The sequence below is a fragment of the Oncorhynchus tshawytscha genome, linkage group LG16 (assembly GCF_018296145.1).
Source record: "Oncorhynchus tshawytscha isolate Ot180627B linkage group LG16, Otsh_v2.0, whole genome shotgun sequence".
Classification (NCBI taxonomy): domain Eukaryota; kingdom Metazoa; phylum Chordata; class Actinopteri; order Salmoniformes; family Salmonidae; genus Oncorhynchus; species Oncorhynchus tshawytscha.
Window position 1 is genome coordinate 83,459,151 of NC_056444.1, and position 16,786 is coordinate 83,475,936.

Consider the following 16,786-nt stretch of genomic DNA (forward strand, 5'->3'; position numbering starts at 1 on the left):
AGAGAGACAGAGAGAAAGAGTTCCAGACACAGGAGAGAGACAGAGAGAAAGAGTTCCAGACACAGGAGAGAGGTTATGGTCGTTAAATGAAGTCCGGAGTTATGATAGCCTGGACCATGTTTTTGGACGGGGGAAGAACTTCAAAGTGGAGCTCTTCCTAGACTAGGCAGATCACCATTCATTATTCATGATGGCAGACAGTTGTACAGTAGTATAATCTGTCAGGCAGTAAGCCCTACTAGTGCGGAGTGATTAGTGCTTTTTGAGGTCGACTTGGCTTCGGTTTAATTATAAAAATGGAGAGAAAAAAAAATCACGGCTTCATTATGCGAGTTGACTGCTGTAACACAGATCAAAACAATTAAGACAAGTCCCATAGTCACTGCCCATTAATTAACCATCAGCTATTCACATATTTTAGTTGTTTTGTATTTTACACTTGTTTTGTTTGATGACTTCATTATTTCATTCCAAGCTGCTGTCTATGTTGTCTGACAAAAATCACTATTTTAGTCATTAATCGAAGTAAATAAGGCTTTTATGACTGCTGAATAGCAACACCTAGAGAAGCAACTGTTCTCCGTTTACCCTTCTTGATCGTGTCTCTTATGGAGCATGAAATAAACAGACCAGGACAAGTGGTCACACAATGGATTATGGTCATTGTAGTTAATTATCACGTGTTCCGTTGTAAACTATGTAGAACATTGGCCTTTTGGAAACTACATCCCACCGTTCGGCCACGATCTGATTTCTCTCTAGAGAAACTGCAGCGCAATGTGCACATTATAGATAAACGCGGCAGGTCTTAATAATGTGCCCGTGCCGCCGAGTCAGGCACAGCCGCAGAGTACTCCTTTTTACTTGACTGTTAAATTGTCTACTTCAACCTGACAATGGCTGTATTATTCTTTATTTTCAATCTAAAAATAAAAAAAAGATTAGGGGATTTGTTTGGTTGGCCATTTTTAAAAATAAAAAGCAGAGAACATTATTTAGTGTAGGGATAACGGAGAATAAACTGTAATAAATACTAAGTGTTGCACTACTCTATATATATATTATTATAATATATATATATTTATTTATTTATTTATTTATATATATATATTTAAATAAACTCCCAATCATTTATTGGGTAAAATACCAACGCTTCGGCATCACTGTGCCTTCTTTTAGGGTGGCCATTTTTTTAAAACATACTTCCGCGTCGTCTCAATCAACAAAACTTTATCGCACTTAAAAACACTTTGATGCTAAACATAAAAATGTTCGCAGAAACAGATAAACTGTCACATGGAATGCACGTCACGATTATCAGCCAAAGAGCTGCTTCCAAATGGACTTTCTTCAACTAGCTAACTAACCACTTCTTTTAAAATGCTGGTAGGCAAATTACGTTTCATCCCCTGCCCAAGGACCAGGAAACCTCATACCCCATAATGACATCACAATAACCCATAATGACATCACAATACCCCATAATGACATCACAATACCCCATGGTTTCAGGTCGTGTCGATGATGAGAAGCCGTGGGCTCCGGTTACTTGATACATGTTTGTGTTCAAGCACTTTATCAGAATCTTGTTTCTCATGGTCTGAGAGTCCATTAGGTGCCTTTTGGCAAACTCCAAGCGGGCTGTCATGTGTCTTTTACTGAGGTGTGGCTTCCGTCTGGCCACTCTACCATAAAGGCCTGATTGGTGGAGTGCTGCAGAGATGGTTGTCCTTCTGGAAGGTTCTCCCATCTCCACAAAGGAGGAACTCTAAAGCTCTGTCAGAGGGACCATCAGGCCCCTCACAGATTGCTCAGTTTGGCCAGCTCTAGGAAGAGTCTTGGTGGTCCCAAATTTCTTCCATTTAAGAATGATGGAGGCAACTGTGTTCTTGGGGACCTTCAATGCTGCAGAAATGTTTTGGTACCCTTCCCCAGATCTGTGCCTCGACACAATCCTGTCTCAGAGCTCCACGGACAATTCCTTCGATCTCATGGCTTGGTTTTTGCTCTGACATGCACTGTCAACTGTGGGACCTTATATAGACAGGTGTGTGCTTTTCCAAATCATGTCCAATCAATTGAATTTACCACAGATGGACTCCAATCAAGTTGTAGAAACATCGCAAGGATGATCAATGGAAGCAGGATGCACCTGAGCTCAATTTCGAGTGTCATAGCAAAGGGTCTGAATACTTATGTAAATAAGGTATTGCTGTTTTCGCTTTGTCATTATGGGGTATTGTGTGCTGTTGAGGACTTTTTATTTATTTAATCCATTTTAGAATAAGGCTATAACGTAACAAAATGTGGAAAAAGTCAAGGGGTCTGAATACTTTCCGCAGGTGCTGTAATCGAAGACTAGAGAATTAGATTCAGATTAACTTCTATCTAGCCAGCCAGCTAGCTAACGTCAGCTAACCGGCAAAATAAATACTAGGGGTAAACAAACAGTGACGTAAGTATTATGTGATAGCTTTACTAGCTTTCGTGTCAGCGTAAGCAGGTCGGGTAACACATTAGATTGCCAGAACAGGTATCATGCAAATAATGTGTTGTTGTGACAGCAAAGTTTGTAAATAATAAAGACAAGTGAGGCTGCGGAAAACATCTTTTGAAACGACAAAAAAAAAAAATGTCAGTGTTTTTCTTAGGATCACACCAAAGTTACACTAATTATATGGGAGTAACAGGACTACCCTAGGATCACACCAAAGATAGTCTAATTACATGGGAGTCACAGGACTACCCTAATTACATGGGAGTAACAGGACTACCCTAGGATCACACCAAAGATAGTCTAATTACATGGGAGTAACGGGACTACCCTAATTACATGGGAGTAACGGGACTACCCTAATTACATGGGAGTAACGGGACTACCTAATTACATGGGAGTAACGGGACTACTCTAATTACATGGGAGTAACGGGACTACCCTAATTACATGGGAGTAACGGGACTACCCTAATTACATGGGAGTAACGGGACTACCCTAATTACATGGGAGTAACGGGACTACCCTAATTACATGGGAGTAACGGGACTACCCTAATTACATGGGAGTAACGGGACTACCCTAATTACATGGGAGTAACGGGACTACCCTAATTACATGGGAGTAACGGGACTACCCTAATTACATGGGAGTAACGGGACTACCCTAATTACATGGGAGTAACCCTAAGACTGTATTCTACTTTGGGGTGTGGTCACATTGAGCCACGTCTCACCGTGTGCATCTATTAAGCTCACAGAAAAAATCTGAATGAAATTAAATAAAAAATAATTGAAACAAAGGCAGTTCGAAAAATAAAAAAATGTTTTTGGTTAATCGCTCAGCACTAGACCCTACTAAAGGAACAGCCACATGGTAGTGTAGTAGATACTAGCAGGCACTAGACCCTACTAAAGGAACAGCCACATGGTAGTGTAGTAGATACTAGCAGGCACTAGACCCTACTAAAGGAACAGCCACATGGTAGTGTAGTAGATACTAGCAGGAACTAGACCCTACTAAAGGAACAGCCACATGGTAGTGTAGTAGATACTAGCAGGAACTAGACCCTACTAAAGGAACAGCCACATGGTAGTGTAGTAGATACTAGCAGGAACTAGACCCTACTAAAGGAACAGCCACATGGTAGTGTAGTAGATACTAGCAGGAACTAGACCCTACTAAAGGAACAGCCACATGGTAGTGTAGTAGATACTAGCAGGAACTAGACCCTACTAAAGGAACAGCCACATGGTAGTGTAGTAGAATCTAGTAGAGTAGATACTAGCAGGCACTAGACCCTACTAAAGGAACAGCCACATGGTAGTGTAGTAGATACTAGCAGGCACTAGACCCTACTAAAGGAACAGCCACATGGTAGTGTAGTAGAATCTAGTAGAGTAGATACTAGCAGGCACTAGACCCTACTAAAGGAACAGCCACATGGTAGTGTAGTAGAATCTATTAGAGTAGATACTAGCAGGCACTAGACCCTACTAAAGGAACAGCCACATGGTAGTGTAGTAGAATCTAGTAGAGTAGATACTAGCAGGCACTAGACCCTACTAAAGGAACAGCCACATGGTAGTGTAGTAGAATCTAGTAGAGTAGATACTAGCAGGCACTAAGCCCTACTAAAGGAACAGCCACATGGTAGTGTAGTAGATACTAGCAGGCACTAAGCCCTACTAAAGGAACAGCCACATGGTAGTGTAGTAGATACTAGCAGGCACTAGACCCTACTAAAGGAACAGCCACATGGTAGTGTAGTAGATACTAGCAGGCACTAGACCCTACTAAAGGAACAGGTAGCCTGGTGGTTAGATCGTAGGGGCGGCAGGTAGCCTAGTGGTTAGAGGCAGGTAGCCTGGTGGTTAGAGGCAGGTAGCCTGGTGGTTAGAGGCAGGTAGCCTGGTGGTTAGAGGCAGGTAGCCTGGTGGTTAGAGGCAGGTAGCCTGGTGGTTAGAGGTAGGTAGCCTGGTGGTTAGAGGTAGGTAGCCTGGTGGTTAGAGGCAGGTAGCCTAGTGGTTAGAGGAAGCTAGCCTAGTGGTTAGAGCGTAGGGGCGGCAGGTAGCCTAGTGGTTAGAGTGTAGGGGCGGCAGGTAGCCTGGTGGTTAGAGGCAGGTAGCCTAGTGATTAGAGACAGGTAGCATAGTGATTAGAGACAGGTAGCCTAGTGGTTAGAGCGTAGCCTGGTGGGAGGCAGGTAGCCTAGTGGTTAGAGCGTAGGGGCGGCAGGTAGCCTAGTGGTGAGAGGCAGGTAGCCTAGTGGTTAGAGTGTAGGGGAGGCAGGTAACCTAGTGGTTAGAGCGTAGGGGCGGCAGGTAGCCTAGTGGTTAGAGGCAGGTAGCCTAGTGATTAGAGACAGGTAGCATAGTGATTAGAGACAGGTAGCCTAGTGGTTAGAGCGTAGGGAGGCAGGTAGCCTAGTGGTTAGAGCGTAGGGGCGGCAGGTAGCCTAGTGGTGAGAGGCAGGTAGCCTAGTGGTTAGAGTGTAGGGGAGGCAGGTAACCTAGTGGTTAGAGCGTAGGGGCGGCAGGTAGCCTAGTGGTTAGAGCGTAGGGGCGGCAGGTAGCCTAGTGGTTAGAGTGTAGGGGCGGCAGGTAGCCTAGTGGTTAGAGTGTAGGGGTGGCAGGTAGCCTAGTGGTTAGAGCGTAGGGGGGCAGGTAGCCAGTGGTTAGAGCGTAGGGGCCAGGTAGCCTAGTGGTTAGAGCGTAGGGGCGGCAGGTAGCCTAGTGGTTAGAGCGTAGGGGCGGCAGGTAGCCTAGTGGTTAGAGTGTAGAGGTGGCAGGTAGCCTAGTGGTACGGTGTAGTGGCGGCAGGTAACCTAGTGGTTAGAGCGTAGGGGCGGCAGGTAGCCTAGTGGTTAGAGCGTAGGGGCGGCAGGTAGCCTAGTGGTTAGAGCGTAGGGGCGGCAGGTAACCTAGTGGTTAGATGAGGCAGGTAACCTAGTGGTTAGAGCCAGGTAGCTAAGTGGTTAGATGAGGCAGGTAACCTAGTGGTTAGATGAGGCAGGTAACCTAGTGGTTAGATGAGGCAGGTAACCTAGTGGTTAGAGGCAGGTAGCCTAGTGGTTAGAGCGTTGGACTAGTAACTGAAAGGTTGCAAGATCGAATCCCCCGAGCTGACAAGGTGAACATCTGTTGTTCTTCCCCTGAACCAGGCAATTAACTCCACTGTTCCCCGGTAGGCTGTCATTGAAAATAAGAATTTGTTCTTAAGTGACATGCCTCAAGGTAAAAATAAATACAGCGAGGATGAGACAGGAAGGCTGAGGCAGCTGATAACACACCACGAAGAGAGACCTAGGAGGGTCCCAAATGGCACCCTATTCCTATATAGTGCACTACCTTTGACCAGGGCCCATAGGGAATATAGGGTGCCATTTGGAACACAGCCCTACTAAGCTCAGAATGCTCTATGTAGATAAACGTAGCTGCCGTTTGTGGTTAGCAGTGTATCCGCTCTATATAGAAGTGACACCTACTGTACAGCACAGCACAGCCAATTCGAGACAATCCTCTGTCCCGCTCTCTCTCATGTCACTCTCCTTAGGAGACTGAGACATGCACGCAGGCAATAGAGGCTGCTTGAGGTGTCTGTTCTTTCTTTTAAAAGAGTCCTGCAGACCAGCGTAGAGCATTCCCTACCCAGCAAACCATAATTGGTAAGAACATTCGGTTAGGTTGTGGCAAACGTTCTCACGACACAAAAAAAAATGTCCAGTCGTGCTGATGAGTGTAGAATGTTTGTATAAAACATTCACCTGATGTTACAAGAACGTTCCCAGAACACATTTAATCTGTTCTTTAAAAGGTTCCCAAAACACATTTCATCTGCTCTTTAAAAGGTTCCCAAAACACATTTAATCTGCTCTTTAAAAGGTTCCCAAAACACATTTAATCTGCTCTCTGTGGTAGCATTTTTGTCGGTTCCCAAAAGCATTTTCTGCTTTAAAAGGTTCCCAAAAGCATTTAATCTGCTTTAAAAGGTTCCCAAAAGCATTTATGTGCGGTTCCCAGAAGCTATGTGCTCTTTAAAAGGTTCCCAAAAGCATTTAATCTGTTCGGTAGCTTTGTGCAGAATAGCTTTGTGAGGTAGCTATGTGAGGTAGCTTTGTGCAGATAGCTCTGTGCTGTAGCTATGTGAGGTAGCTTTGTGCGATAGCTATGTGAGCGTAGGGGTTAAGGAGAGAGAAGAGAGGGGTGAGGAGGGGGCTTTGGGTTTAAGGAGAGGGGTGAGGAGGGAGAGGGGTTAAGGAGAGGGGTGAGGAGGGGGCGAGGGGTTAAGGGAGAGTGGAGAGGGGCGAGGGGTTAAGGAGAGAGAGGAGAGGGGCGAGGGGTTAAGGAGAGAGAGGAGAGGGGCGAGAGGTTAAGGAGAGAGAGAGAGAGGAGTTAAGGAGAGAGAGGAGAGGGGTTAAGGAGAGAGAGGAGAGGGGTTAAGAGAGGAAGGAGGGGGTGAGGTGGGGGCGAGGGGTTAAGGAGAGAGAGGAGAGGGGTGAGGTGGGGGCGAGGGGTTAAGGAGAGAGAGGAGAGGGGGTGAGGTGGGGGCGAGGGGTTAAGGAGAGAGAGGAGAGGGGTGAGGTGGGGGCGAGGGGTTAAGGAGAGAGAGGAGAGGGGTGAGGTGGGGGCGAGGGGTTAAGGAGAGGGGTGAGGAGGGGGCGAGGGGTTAAGGAGAGAGGAGAGGGGGGGGAGGGGGCAAGGGGTTAAGGAGAGAGAGGAGAGGGTGACACACAGGGACACATGTGACCCCAGGAGGGGACAGAGAGCTGAGGGGTGAGAAGGGGTGAGACACAGGGACACATGGTGACCCCAGGGGGGACAGAGAGCTGAGGGGGTGAGACACAGGGACACATGGTGACCCCAGGGGGACAGAGAGCTGAGGGGTGAGAAGGGGTGAGACACAGGGACACATGTGACCCCAGGAGGGGACAGAGAGCTGAGGGTGAGAAGGACTGATGAGGGGAGGGGAGAGGACGACGGCCTAGCTTGCAGGTCTGTGACTCCAGGAATGTGGGAATGGGTGACAGGATAGATGACAGGACAAAACAGTGTCTGGGTGCATTCATGACTCAGTCACAGGATGCAATGCATTACGGATGTTCATATTTAGTATTGTTCTGCAATCTACACAACCAGGTACCAGGATGCAATGCATTATTGGGATGTTCATATTTAGCATCATTTTGCAGTTTCCACCATCAGCAACCAGTAGCATTGTGTGAATGAACAGAAATGCTCAGTGCCTCATAAAATAGTGTGATCATGTGACTGAACAGCAGCGTTTGTGCTATTTAATGGTGTGAGGAGTTGGCACAGTACAGAATGTGACACACTGCCTCAGCGTAGTGTGAAGAGAATACGCTGAACTGTACCTGATGTGAAAGCTCTCTCCATAGGGTAACACTGAGAAGGCTGCACACAGAGAACGCTTGGCACAGATCAACACGATCCTGGAGAGACAAAAACAACAGTAACAAAATGTTAGGGAGAGAGAGAGAGGTCTGGCACTACATGCAATTGTACCTTTTGACTTTCATCTAAAACCTCAACTTTGGCAGTATTTATACCTGTGAACTGCTTGTCAACACAGCACCACTGAAATAGTCTGGTGGGTAGAGCTCATTCTAGATGTTCCAGGCTACCACTGAACTGCATTAAAAAGGCGAACGTCCTACACCTAGGTGGAAACAAGACCGCTGTGTGTAGTGCTGCCCTCGCATGTCTACCTGTATCAGCTGAAGGATCAGATGTGGCCAACAGCTAACGTTACCAGAGCTGCTACTTCATACCACGTTACCAGAGCTGCTACTTCACACCACGTTACCAGAGCTGCTACTTCACACCACATTCCCAGAGCTGCTACTTCACACCACATTCCCAGAGCTGCTACTTCACACCACATTCCCAGAGCTGCTACTTCACACCACGTTACCAGAGCTGCTACTTCACACCACATTCCCAGAGCTGCTACTTCACACCACATTCCCAGAGCTGCTACTTCACACCACATTCCCAGAGCTGCTACTTCACACCACATTCCCAGAGCCAGAGCTGCTACTTCACACCACATTCCCAGAGCCAGAGCTGCTACTTCACACCATATTCCCAGAACCAGAGCTGCTACTTCACACCATATTCCCAGAGCTGCTACTTCACACCATATTCCCAGAGCCAGAGCTGCTACTTCACACCATATTCCCAGAGCCAGAGCTGCTACTTCACACCATATTCCCAGAGCTGCTACTTCACACCATATTCCCAGAGCTCCTACTTCACACCATATTCCCAGAGCTGCTACTTCACACCATATTCCCAGAGCTGCTACTTCACACCATATTCCCAGAGCTCCTACTTCACACCATATTCCCAGAGCTTCTACTTCACACCATATTCCCAGAGCTGCTACTTTACACCATATTCCCAGAGCTTCTACTTTACACCATATTCCCAGAGCTTCTACTTCACACCATATTCCCAGAGCTCCTACTTCACACCATATTCCCAGAGCTTCTACTTCACACCATATTCCCAGAGCTTCTACTTCACACCATATTCCCAGAGCTGCTACTTCACACCATATTCCCAGAGCCAGAGCTGCTACTTCACACCATTTTCCCAGAGCCAGAGCTGCTACTTCACACCATATTCCCAGAGCTGCTACTTCACACCATATTCCCAGAGCTTCTACTTCACACCATATTCCCAGAGCTGCTACTTCACACCATATTCCCAGAGCTGCTACTTTACACCATATTCCCAGAGCTTCTACTTTACACCATATTCCCAGAGCTTCTACTTCACACCATATTCCCACACCATATTTTATTGTTTAGTTTTAAGCCTTCCCCCAAACCATAACCTTCACCACTCAGAATGAACACCTAACCTTCACCATTCAGAATGAACACCTAACCTTCACCACTCAGAATGAACACCTAACCTTCACCACTCAGAATGAACACCTAACCTTCACCACTCAGAATGAACACCTAACCTTCACCACTCAGAATGAACACCTAACCTTCACCACTCAGAATGAACACCTAACCTTCACCACTCAGAATGAACACCTCACCTTCACCACTCAGAATGAACACCTAACCTTCACCACTCAAAATGAACACCTAACCTTCACCACTCAGAATGAACACCTAACCTTCACCACTCAGAATGAACACCTCACCTTCACCACTCAGAATGAACACCTCACCTTCACCACTCAGAATGAACACCTAACCTTCACCACTCAAAATGAACACCTAACCTTCACCACTCAGAATGAACACCTAACCTTCACCCTTTGAGTTGTTTCTTTTTTTTAACCTTGTAAACATGCAGAATTAATCTGTCAATAATACACATTCATCTATAATATGTCGAATGTCAAAAGGAAACTAAGATCATGTTGAAAATGTCTCTGTTTTCCCTATTTAGTGTACTACTTTTGAGCAGGACCCTTATGGCTGTGGCCTCTATCTCAGATCTCACAATCTCAAGTGGAAAACCCTCACTGCCAGGCCCAGCATGCATGGGAAAGAGTCTAGTGGAAAACCTTCACCACATGGGAAAGAGTCTAGTGGAAAACCTTCACCACATGGGAAAGAGTCAAGTGAAAAACCTTCACCACATGGGAAAGAGTCGAGTGAAAAACCTTCACCACATGGGAAAGAGTCTAGTGGAAAACTTCACCACATGGGAAAGAGTCTGTTTTCCCTATTTAGTGAAAAACCTTCACCACATGGGAAAGAGTCTGTAGAAAACCATCACCACATGGGAAAGAGTCTAGTGGAAAACCTTCACCACATGGGAAAGAGTCGAGTGAAAACCTTCACCACATGGGAAAGAGTCGAGTGAAAAACCTTCACCACATGGGAAAGAGTCTAGTGGAAAACCTTCACCACATGGGAAAGAGTTGAGTGAAAAACCTTCACCACATGGGAAAGAGTCAAGTGAAAAACCTTCACCACATGGGAAAGAGTCGAGTGAAAAACCTTCACCACATGGGAAAGAGTCTAGTGGAAAACCTTCACCACATGGGAAAGAGTCGAGTGAAAAACCTTCACCACATGGGAAAGAGTCAAGTGAAAAACCTTCACCACATGGGAAAGAGTCGAGTGAAAAACCTTCACCACATGGGAAAGAGTCAAGTGAAAAACCTTCACCACATGGGAAAGAGTCTAGTGGAAAAGTAAAAACAATGCCAGTGAGTCCTGGTGGGTTCATAACGGGCACAGGGTAAACATAGCTCTCTTGTTTCTCAGCTGGCTTGGAGCCAGATGACTGTGTGTGTGTGTGTGTTCGTGTGTGTGGTGTGTTCGTAGAGTGCCCTGGGGACAAGGGAACAGGCAGTCTGGCAGTACAGATAGCCAGTACGTGACATAGCATAAACTCAAGACCTGTGTGGATGACTGAGTGTTCTGTTGGGTGACTGAGTGTTCTGTTGGGTGACGGAGTGTTCTGTTGGGTGACGGAGTGTTCTGTTGGGTGACGGAGTGTTCTGTTGGGTGACGGAGTGTTCTGTTGGATGACGGAGTGTTCTGTTTGATATCTGAGTGTTCTGTTTGATATCTGAGTGTTCTGTTTGATATCTGAGTGTTCTGTTTGATATCTGAGTGTTCTGTTTGATATCTGAGTGTTCTGTTACTATTGTATTAAAGGACCAGTCTACACTCATAACAACAGCCTTGTGATGCTCTCTGACCCACTAGAATGATTTAATAATAGCCCCAGCACTAGAACAACAGAGACAGAGCAGAGCCAAGTTCCAACAGGTGTTCAGGTGATCATATAATAATAATAATAATAATAATAATAAGGGTCCTCTGAATGAGGAGTTAATATGTGGCCTGGCTTTACATTTTCCAGTTACTGGCCCACCTCTCTAACCTCTGGGCTACTTTCAGTTGGCTTGTAGCCTTGCATTAAGACCGCGGTCAGGAGTCCAGAGTTACTTCATACTGTATATTCCTCATCTACAGTTCTGTTCTGCAAAGAAAATGAAGAAAGGAAGTGTTCTGGGAGAACAAGGAAGTGTTTCAGTCAGTGTTCTGAGAGAACGAGGAAGGGCTTCAGTCAGTGTTCTGAGATACTGAGGAAGGGCTTCAGTCAGTATTCTGGTAGACAGGAAGTGTTTCAGTCAGTGTTCTGAGAGAACGAGGAAGGGCTTCAGTCAGTATTCTGGTAGACAGGAAGTGTTTCAGTCAGTGTTCTGAGAGAACGAGGAAGGGCTTCAGTCAGTGTTCTGAGATACTGAGGAAGGGCTTCAGTCAGTATTCTGGTAGACAGGAAGTGTTTCAGTCAGTGTTCTGAGAGAACGAGGAAGGGCTTCAGTCAGTATTCTGGTAGACAGGAAGTGTTTCAGTCAGTGTTCTGAGAGAACGAGGAAGGGCTTCAGTCAGTGTTCTGAGATACTGAGGAAGGGCTTCAGTCAGTATTCTGGTAGACAGGAAGTGTTTCAGTCAGTGTTCTGAGAGAACGAGGAAGGGCTTCAGTCAGTGTTCTGAGATACTGAGGAAGGGCTTCAGTCAGTATTCTGGTAGACAGGAAGTGTTTCAGTCAGTGTTCTGAGAGACGAGGAAGGGCTTCAGTCAGTGTTCTGAGAGACGAGGAAGGGCTTCAGTCAGTGTTCTGAGAGAACGAGGAAGGGCTTCAGTCAGTGTTCTGAGAGAACGAGGAAGGGCTTCAGTCAGTGTTCTGAGAGAACGAGGAAGGGCTTCAGTCAGTGTTCTGAGAGAACGAGGAAGACTTACCTGCTGCCTCGTGTGTCGTATTGTCTCATGTTCTTGATGAAGTGGACCTTCTTCACAGGGTGATGTCTGGGGGAGCCCAACAGGTTACGAGTCCGACTGTGGGGCAGAGAGAGAGAGAGTCATGAAACATGGCAACACAGCAGTCAAAAGCCAAGGATCCCCCACCTCAGAGTGTAATTCACAGTTTCCAGTCTCAACAGTAATTACTCATCATAGTCCCATCAGTTGCCATGGCAGCCATGATAGCAAGCAGCTAAGGCTGCGCTCTCTCTGTAAATGTATAAATATATTCATAATTATTATCACTTTTTTGTGCGTTTTTATCCAACAATAACAATGAAACCTGTGACCACCATGTGTGTGTTCCCTGAGGGGGGGAATTCAATCTGTTAGGTGGACTTTAAAGGGCTTGTGAGGTGTCCCGGATTTGAGTAGAATTCTCCCTCCCTCCCAGCCTCCCTCCCTCCCTGCCTGCCTCCCTGCCTCCTCCCTGCCTCCCTCCCTGCCTCCCAGCCTCCCTGCCTCCCTCCCTCCCTGCCTGCCTGCCTCCCTCCCAGCCTCCCTGCCTCCCTCCCTGCCTCCCTCCCTGCCTGCCTGCCTCCCTGCCTGCCTCCCTGCCTCCCTGCCTGCCTGCCTCCTCCCAGCCTCCCTGCCTCCCTCCCTGCCTCCCTCCCTGCCTGCCTCCCTGCCTCCCTGCCTGCCTGCCTCCTCCCAGCCTCCCTGCCTGCCTCCCTCCCTCCCTGCCTGCCTGCCTCCCTCCCAGCCTCCCTGCCTCCCTCCCTGCCTCCCTCCCTGCCTGCCTGCCTCCCTGCCTGCCTCCCTGCCTCCCTCCCTGCCTGCCTGCCTGCCTCCCTCCCTCCCTCCCTGCCTCCCTCCCTGCCTGCCTCCCTCCCTGCCTGCCTCCTCCCTGCCTCCCTCCCAGCCTCCTGCCTCCCTCCCTGCCTGCCTCCCTCCCTGCCTCCCTCCCTCCCAGCCTCCTCCCAGCCTCCCTCCCTGCCTCCCTCCCTGCCTGCCTCCCTCCCTGCCTCCCTCCCCCCTGCCTGCCTCCCTCCCAGCCTCCCTCCCTGCCTCCCTCCCTCCCAGCCTCCCTCCCAGCCTCCTCCCTGCCTCCCTCCCTGCCTGCCTCCCTCCCTGCCTCCCTCCCTGCCTGCCTCCCTCCCTGCCTCCCTCCCTCCCAGCCTCCCTCCCAGCCTCCCTCCCTCCCAGCCTCCCTGCCTCCCTCCTGCCTGCCTCCCTCCCAGCCTCCTCCCTGCCTCCCTCCCTCCCAGCCTCCCTCCCAGCCTCCCTCCCTGCCTCCCTCCCTGCCTGCCTCCCTCCCTGCCTCCCTCCCTCCCTGCCTCCCTCCCTCCCTGCCTCCCAGCCTCCCTCCCTCCCTCCCAGCCTCCCTCCCAGCCTCCCTCCCTCCCCCCTCCCTCCCTCCCTCCCCTCCCTCCCCCTCCCAGCCTCCCTCCCTCCCTCCCTCCCTCCCTCCCTCCCTCCCAGCCTCCCTCCCTCCCTCCCTCCCTGCCTCCCTCCCTCCCTCCCTCCCTGCCTCCCTCCCCTGCCTGCCTCCCTCCCCCTCCCTCCCTGCCTCCCTCCCTCCCAGCCTCCCAGCCTCCCTCCCTCCCTCCCAGCCTCCTCCCAGCCTCCCTCCCTCCCTCCCTCCCTCCCTCCCTCCCAGCCTCCCTCCCCCTCCCTCCCTCCCTCCCTCCCTCCCTCCCTCCCTCCCTCCCTCCCTCCCAGCCTCCCAGCCTCCCAGCCTCCCTCCCTGCCTCCATGGAAAACATATGTTTACGTTGTCAAAGCAAGTGAAATAGATAAAAGTGAAATAAACAATACAAATTAACAGTAAACATTACACTTACAAAATAATAAAGACATTTCAAATGCCATATGATGTGCAAATAGTTAAAGTACAAAAGGGAAATTAAATAAACCTAAATATGGGTTGTATTTACAATGGTGTTTGTTGTTCCCTGGTTGATCTTTTCTTGTGTCCGCTTTAATCTAACTCCAATACCACACTTTTAAAAACCACTATTCTATCGGGCTGTTTTTCACACTGTATTCCTTTCTAGCAGACAATTCATAGGATAAAAATCACACATGAAAACGGTAACCCAAAAAAGGTCAGTTCAGTTGGGTTGAGGCGAGTTGTCAGCTCAGCTGAATGGGTGGTAGATAGAATGCGACTATCACCTTACCGCATGCACACGCACACACACACACACACACCTCTATTCTACTTATATTGGTTGGTTAACAAACACACTAGTCAGCAGAAGAACAAGTATTTTCCACAGACAGACAGAAATGGAACATTCCAGCACATTCCGCAGGCATTCTCAGAGGATCTCTCCCAACTTCAAAACACACACGTGATCTCCCGGGAACCCTATGTTGTGTGGTATGTCTGTTATACATGCAGCTATGCAGACAGTGCCCAATGTGTTGTGTGTTATTTTGCAGACACAAGGTTTGGGTTGACATGAGATGTGTGTTATTTTGCAGATGGCCATTTATGTAGAAAAGTCCCATGAGCACCAGCATGTGAAGTTCATAACAGCACATCAAAATTGTCTGTCAAATGAAAGTTAAGAGTCTATATTTTATTTATTTATTTATTTTTAAATTAAGGCATAGATAAATGTTTCATTAATTTTCCATCTTAAACATTAGGCAGTCAGTGCCTTCAGAAAATATTCACACCCCTTGACATTTTCCACATTTAGTTGTGTTACAGTCTGAATTTACACACAATACTCACAATACCCCATAACGTCAAAGTGATTTATAACCACTGAGATATACTGCAGGTCGCAGAGTAAACAGGAGCTGCCTCCACTATTCCAGCACCAATTCAACAACAGGAGCTGCCTCCACTATTCCAGCACCATGTCAACAACAGGAGCTGCCTCCACTGTTCCAGCACCATGTCAACAACAGGAGCTGCCTCCACTATTCCAGCACCATGTCAACAACAGGAGCTGCCTCCACTATTCCAGCACCAATTCAACAACAGGAGCTGCCTCCACTATTCCAGCACCAATTCAACAACAGGAGCTGCCTCCACTATTCCAGCACCATTTCAACAACAGGAGCTGCCTCCACTATTCCAGCACCATGTCAACAACAGGAGCTGCCTCCACTATTCCATCACCATGTCAACAACAGGAGCTGCCTCCACTATTCCAGCACCATGTCAACAACAGGAGCTGCCTCCACTATCCCAGCACCATGTCAACAACAGGAGCTGCCTCCACTATTCCAGCACCATGTCAACAACAGGAGCTGCCTCCACTGTTCCCAGCACCATGTCAACAACAGGAGCTGCCTCCACTATTCCAGCACCATTTCAACAACAGGAGCTGCCTCCACTATTCCAGCACCATGTCAACAACAGGAGCTGCCTCCACTGTTCCAGCACCATTTCAACAACAGGAGCTGCCTCCACTGTTCCAGCACCATGTCAACAACAGGAGCTGCCTCCACTATTCCAGCACCATTTCAACAACAGGAGCTGCCTCCACTGTTCCAGCACCATTTCAACAACAGGAGCTGCCTCCACTGTTCCAGCACCATTTCAACAACAGGAGCTGCCTCCACTATTCCAGCACCATGTCAACAACAGGCACAGGAGCTGCCTCCACTGTTCCCAGCACCATTTCAACAACAGGAGCTGCCTCCACTGTTCCCAGCACCATTTCAACAACAGGAGCTGCCTCCACTGTTCCCAGCACCATTTCAACAACAGGAGCTGCCTCCACTGTTCCCAGCACCATTTCAACAACAGGAGCTGCCTCCACTATTCCAGCACCAATTTCAACAACAGGAGCTGCCTCCACTGTTCCAGCACCATTTCAACAACAGGAGCTGCCTCCACTGTTCCAGCACCATTTCAACAACAGGAGCTGCCTCCACTATTCCAGCACCAATTTCAACATCATCAAATCACCTCTTCTTTGTCTAATACAGTGACAACTAAAAGATACCAAAAACTATTTAGTCCAATCAACAATAATAAATAGGATGTGGCTGTCCATGGTTCTGATTTCTGTGTGCAAGTAGAAAAACATGTTGATTCATCCTACTTGTTGAGAAACGCCATCTTCCTCTTTCATGTGGCCTAAACGGTCTATGACTCTGTCATACAGTACACGCTTAGTTTTTGCTGTGCTAGGCTACCTGGCAAAAATGCTTGCTGGCTAGCGTAACTTCCTTTCATGTGCAACGACGCGCCAGGCCGGCTGGATAACATTAGCCTAACGTTTCTACATCTAGCCACCATTGTTCCTGTTCCCAAGAAAGCTAAGGTAACTGAGCTAAACGACTACCGCCCGTAGCACTCACATCCGTCATCATGAAGTGCTTTGAGAGACTAGTCAAGGACCATATCACCTCCACCCTACCTGACACCCTTGACCCACTCCAATTTGCTTACCGCCCAAATAGGTCCACAGACGATGCAATCTCAACCACACTGCACACTGCCCTAACCCATCTGGACAAGAGGAATACCTATGTGAGAATGCTGTTCATCGACTACAGCTCGGCATTCAACA

At 48.2% G+C, this 16,786-nt stretch overlaps 1 protein-coding gene across 1 annotated transcript in view; it reads right to left on the reverse strand.

Annotated features, from left to right (window-relative positions):
• The window catches only part of LOC112215270 (CDK5 and ABL1 enzyme substrate 2-like), a 58,367-nt gene that overhangs the window by 21,755 nt on the left and 19,826 nt on the right, over window positions 1–16,786 (reverse strand). The window contains exons 3-4 of the mRNA XM_042299951.1: window positions 12,246–12,341; window positions 7,869–7,946 (exon numbers count right to left, since the gene is read on the reverse strand). Of these exons, the coding sequence (XP_042155885.1) occupies window positions 7,869–7,946; window positions 12,246–12,341 (174 nt within the window). The remainder of the gene's footprint in view (window positions 1–7,868; window positions 7,947–12,245; window positions 12,342–16,786) is intronic.